At 40.2% G+C, this 4,966-nt stretch overlaps 1 protein-coding gene across 1 annotated transcript; it reads right to left on the reverse strand.

Moving 5' to 3' along the window:
• Positions 1–2,915: 2,915 nt before the first annotated feature.
• Positions 2,916–4,664, reverse strand: LOC137833379 (cytochrome b561 and DOMON domain-containing protein At5g47530-like). Its single transcript, XM_068641729.1, has 3 exons — positions 4,576–4,664; positions 3,529–4,057; positions 2,916–3,461 (listed from the first exon to the last, which is right to left on the reverse strand). Exons 1-3 carry the CDS (start codon positions 4,662–4,664, stop codon positions 2,916–2,918), a joined length of 1,164 nt encoding a protein of 387 aa, XP_068497830.1.
• Positions 4,665–4,966: the final 302 nt, after the last annotated feature.

Consider the following 4,966-nt stretch of genomic DNA (forward strand, 5'->3'; position numbering starts at 1 on the left):
ATAAGATTGCTGGAAGATGGAAAGGATAGACCTCCCAACGACCCCATTAAGGCTAACCCATAGACGATCGCCCGGGTTCTTGGCCTCGAACAGGTAGAGGAACACGTCCACTGAAGCCGGATGTCCCAAGTGTGCGCAAATGATTTGGTAGGCCCGGACGAACGCCCAGCTGTTGGGATGAAGCTGGGCGGGGGCTATATCCAGCTCGGTCAGGAGCTCCCTCTCGAAGCGGGTGAAGGGGAATCAGAGTTTGACTTTCTTGAACATTGTAGCGTAGATGAAGCAGAAGGGGCCGCCGTCGCTCCCCTGGTCATCGGTGCAAATCGGCTCTCCAAGAGGACAAGGATGCACAGATACCTTGTCATCGTGTTCCATGCTGAAAGAAAGGTGAGTTTGGTCACCTTTCTTGAGACGGAGGATATCGCGGTCAGAGTTGATGGATGAAGTCTCACCCAGCAGGGTTGCGGAGGCCCAAGGATATAGTTGCTTGTATTTGGGAAGGGGCCTCACAGCTGTGCTGGTGTGAGGTGGGTTTGGCTGCGCTTGGTTGGGTCGAGAAGGCGCGGGTCTCACGACCTGGCTCGAAGGGACGTTAGGGTCCCTTGGGGGTTGCGGGAGGAGGAAGGGTTTGCCCTACGGGTGTTCGCCGGAGGGTTGCGAGGAGATGGAGGAGGGTTTGGTGTAATTTTGGAGCGAGCCATCGAAGAAGTTGCAAGAAGACGAAAAGGGAAGAGATGAGAGTTCATAAGCAGAGAGACTCAACAGAAGAGAAGGAGATAGAAGAACAAGGGGGGGCTCGCAGAGAAAAGGTTTAGAAACCCTAAACGTAGAAAAGAAAAAGAAAAATAGAGAAAACATCCCACAACGTATGCACCAGACAGTTAATGCATGATGCAAACCGATTAAAATGCAACAAATATCAGTTGGAGTGACAAAAAAGTTATCTTTTGATGATCAGAAAAGTGTTTGGCAAGATGGAGATCGAGGGAGTCGAAGCGCTCGCTGAGGTGTTTCGAGAGTTTGGAGTAAGGAAGAAGATGATTAAACAGTGAAGTGGCGCGAAGTGTTTAAAGGTTTTGAAGAATCCCAAACGTTGCGAGAAGCGCAAGCGACGCGGAATTATGGTCGTTGATAGGTCCACGTGTCGAGCGATCGAAGGGGGTTGGTGAAGTGTCAAATTGATGAACAGAATGAGCGCCAATGCGCAAGGCCACGTAGGTCGCCGGAAATTTAACTATATAGCCTTTTCGCTGAACAAGTCGCAGCTCAAGACTGGGGGGCTTGTGTACCGACCAGGTCATCGGTTGTGATGACGTGCCTGGCACGTGACCGTATGGGGCGTGCTCAGCAGAACACGTGGACAAGTGAGAAACGAATGGTTCAGGAGTGAGCATAGTCGCCAATTCATGGAACTGGCGTTCTATGATGAACATGGCCGGTTGTTGGTTGTGTGTCATCGACGTGTTAGATAATGGGAGATCAGGTGGTCTGACGTCGCCGCGAGGAGCACATCGCCGGATCTCCCAGTAAACTCAATTGAAGCTGCTGGAGGCTCAGAAGAGTAAGTTCAAGCGTATAATTTCAGTAAGATGGTTGTTGCGCCAGCATAAGGCGTGAAGGTCGTGTGGGTTGAAGGGAACAGCTTGCCCATCAGCGACAGGATTCCCAAAGTGGACATTCGTTGGTGGCAAGGTTTCCTCAGCTAGAACATGCATGGCGTAGCGATAAGGAAGGTGCAACTAGCGACAAGCGATATCACAGAGATGGTGCACTTTGCTGCACCCGATACTCGCCTTGTCGAGTGGTGTTCTAGAGCATATTGCGTGCTAGCTTACTCCTTGAGTAGAGGACTTAGCCGCGTGACTGGTTACTACACAGAAATAACGCTCAAGTTACCTCAACCCAGATGAGGACACGTGTAGGGTTGGATGCTACCTGTTACTCCAACCCAGATGATAGCACGTGTAGGGTTGGATGCAATAGAGAAATGACGCTCGGGTTATCCTAGCTCAGATGATGACACGTGTAGGGCTGGGTACTACCTGCGACCCCAGCCCAGATGGTGACACATGCAGGGTTGGATGCGAGCCACGCGTCCAAAGAATAACTGCTTGGAGAGAGAAAAAACCTAGCTATAAAGGTAAACTTAACAGAATTTGCAGAGGTACGTTTTTCATTACGGCTCATTGCTAGGGTTGTGTGCACTTTAGTACGATTCTACAGAGTATATTTTTCTCTCAGTTTTTGGGTGTTCTTGTTACTGACTTGAGCGTCGGAGCGCCACCGGCCGCAGAGGCGCCATCTTGTGTTTTCAGGTTCTCAGAGAGAGACTTTCTGTGGTGTGGACTTGAAGGGCACGTGGTGTCAAGCTGGTGAGGAGGATCGTGACGAGGCAACGCTCTTGCGCTAGGTCAACCGGCAGGATCATATATATATATATATATGTATATATATTACTTTTTTTTCTTCAACTTTTAGTTATACAAATATTATATTAATACTAGTATATGATACTATTACCAATTCAATAGTCTTATTTATTCTTATCTAATCACTATTAGGACAAATTTTATACCTATCAATATATTGTTTTATATATATTAATGACTTTTTATGTTAACACAACACAAAAATATTTTTCCTAATAGTTTAAAAAAAAAATTATATTGAGTCGGCCTTGATATACAAATAAATTTAATGAATAAAGGTAAAATTTGATCCATAAGATAAAATAAAAATAGGGGTTTGATAACAATAGCCTATGAAAATCACTTAAGGAAAGACATACAAAATTTGGATCTTATAACATTGAAAAAATCATTAATTATTGTACAGTATGATGAAACTTTAAAGAAAAGAATCAATTACATGAAAAGTAAAGATTGTTATAGTCTATGTCTGTTGATTGCTATAGTCTATGTCAGTTGTTCACCAATGGCAACATGGTCTTGAGAGTTCTTGGCCCTCTTTTTGTTGCAAATCCAAATCCATGTTGTGACCTCCAAAATGACAGCAGTTACAGCCAAAGATATGATTATGCCCACATAGCTATTCTTCCACACATTGTGAGCATTCAAAATGTCAAAACCTTTCAAGACGTTCCATATGGCCAATGCAATAGTTGCATAACCAACTATGTAATGAAAAATGTTCCAAAATATTCTATATTTGTGATCCTTCTTAGGCCTCAAACACACAACAACAAGAACTTGTGCAGATGCAAGACACATTAGAGTGATTCCAACGCATCGATGAGGAGCATGATGAATCCCAGAGTGGTTTCCAATATACAAACCAGTTCCAAAGCCAACAATGCCGATCAAGAAGGATAGTGATTGGCATGCTCGATGCAAGTGAAACCAAGTGCTTCCCAAACCATCCACCACCTTCAAGTAACGACCCATCATCACTCCAATCGGCATCATTATTCCCCAACTCACGGTATTCAAAATTCCATGAACCTACATAATTCACAAGGTCAAAATATATACTTCTTCTAAAAAATATCATAAATTCCAAATTTCTTACATTTCTTAACATGGTTCGTGAGTTCACATCTCCATCAGATTTAGAAACCTTGCCAGATATGAAATCGATGGTTCCATAGGATTGAAGATTAGAGCGTGAAAAGGAGTGAGCCTTGAGAGTGCCATCTTCAGAAACCAGACCCTCTTGCCAAGCATGGTTTACCACAGTCTTGTTGGGGGGAAGTTGAAAAGTCGCAAAGATGATGATGCCACCATTTGTGTATGACGTAGAAAGACTATAAACCGAAAAACTGAGATTTCCCTCTTGTAGCATCGTCGCATAACTTGTTATCGGTGATGTATATGCTTTGATGGTCCCATTTGATTTATGAACGGCCACGAATGATTGTGAACCCACCATGCCCTTTGAGATAGGGTTTATGGCCCATGCAACCCAACTTGAATCCTTTGCGTTGGCTTTGTTGAATGCAACATCAACTATACCTGATGATGGATGGTAGTTCCAATGCAATGAGGATTCAAGAACGGGCAAATCCTCACAAGCCGCATACTTAATGTTGTTTGAAAACCTGTATGATTTTAAAATTAGAAATATGAGCTTCATTATATATAATTTATATGATAAATGTTTTTATCAAAGTATCATTTCACCTAATATAAATAAAACACTAATTTGTTAAGTCATCCAGTATATATCTTCAAACCCCTTCCATTAAAAAAAGCATATTTATTTTGTATTTAGAAAACTAGAAATTTAAAAAATAAAAAAGAATATTTTTATGAAAAATTAATTGAGATTGTTTTGTTGTTACATTTCACAAAATTAACCTTCGACATATATTGAAGCGAATATAATAAAAGATGGTGATTTTATTATTTTAAAAATATGACCTTTACTATTTTATATTATATGATAAATGTTTTTGTATTTACATTTCTTCATAAAATTAACCTTTCACATATATTGAAGCAAATATAAGAAAAGATGATGATTTTATGTTTTCTGAAAACTTGATATAAGAAAAAAAAAAGGAGAGTAAGCATATAAAATAGAAAGAAAAAGAAAAAGATGATGTGTTTTAAAAACCTGTATGAGTTGCATGGCTGTGAAGTGATAGGGACAATAATGGCAATTAGAAAAGTGAAGAAGAACACTATATTTGCAGTGAAAGTCATAGTAAGAGAAAGGAAAGGAGAACAAAAACAATTGCTCTGATTTTTAGCACTGAATAAACCAATTTCACACACATCTATTTATCTTTTTAAATAACATTTCTAAATCCAGATATCTTTATCTTATCTAACCCCTTCAAATATCTTTTAAAACAGTTTTTATTTTCTATATTTTTAAAATATTTTTCTTTTATTTTCTATATATGCTAAAGATAAAAATTAAAATCCAAAATATATTTTTACTAAAAATTGTATTTTCAATTAAAAGATTATTGTGTAAATTGTGTAGGAATATAACTGAATAT

This window comes from Phaseolus vulgaris, chromosome 6 (genome assembly GCF_000499845.2).
Source record: "Phaseolus vulgaris cultivar G19833 chromosome 6, P. vulgaris v2.0, whole genome shotgun sequence".
In the NCBI taxonomy this organism is placed as follows: domain Eukaryota; kingdom Viridiplantae; phylum Streptophyta; class Magnoliopsida; order Fabales; family Fabaceae; genus Phaseolus; species Phaseolus vulgaris.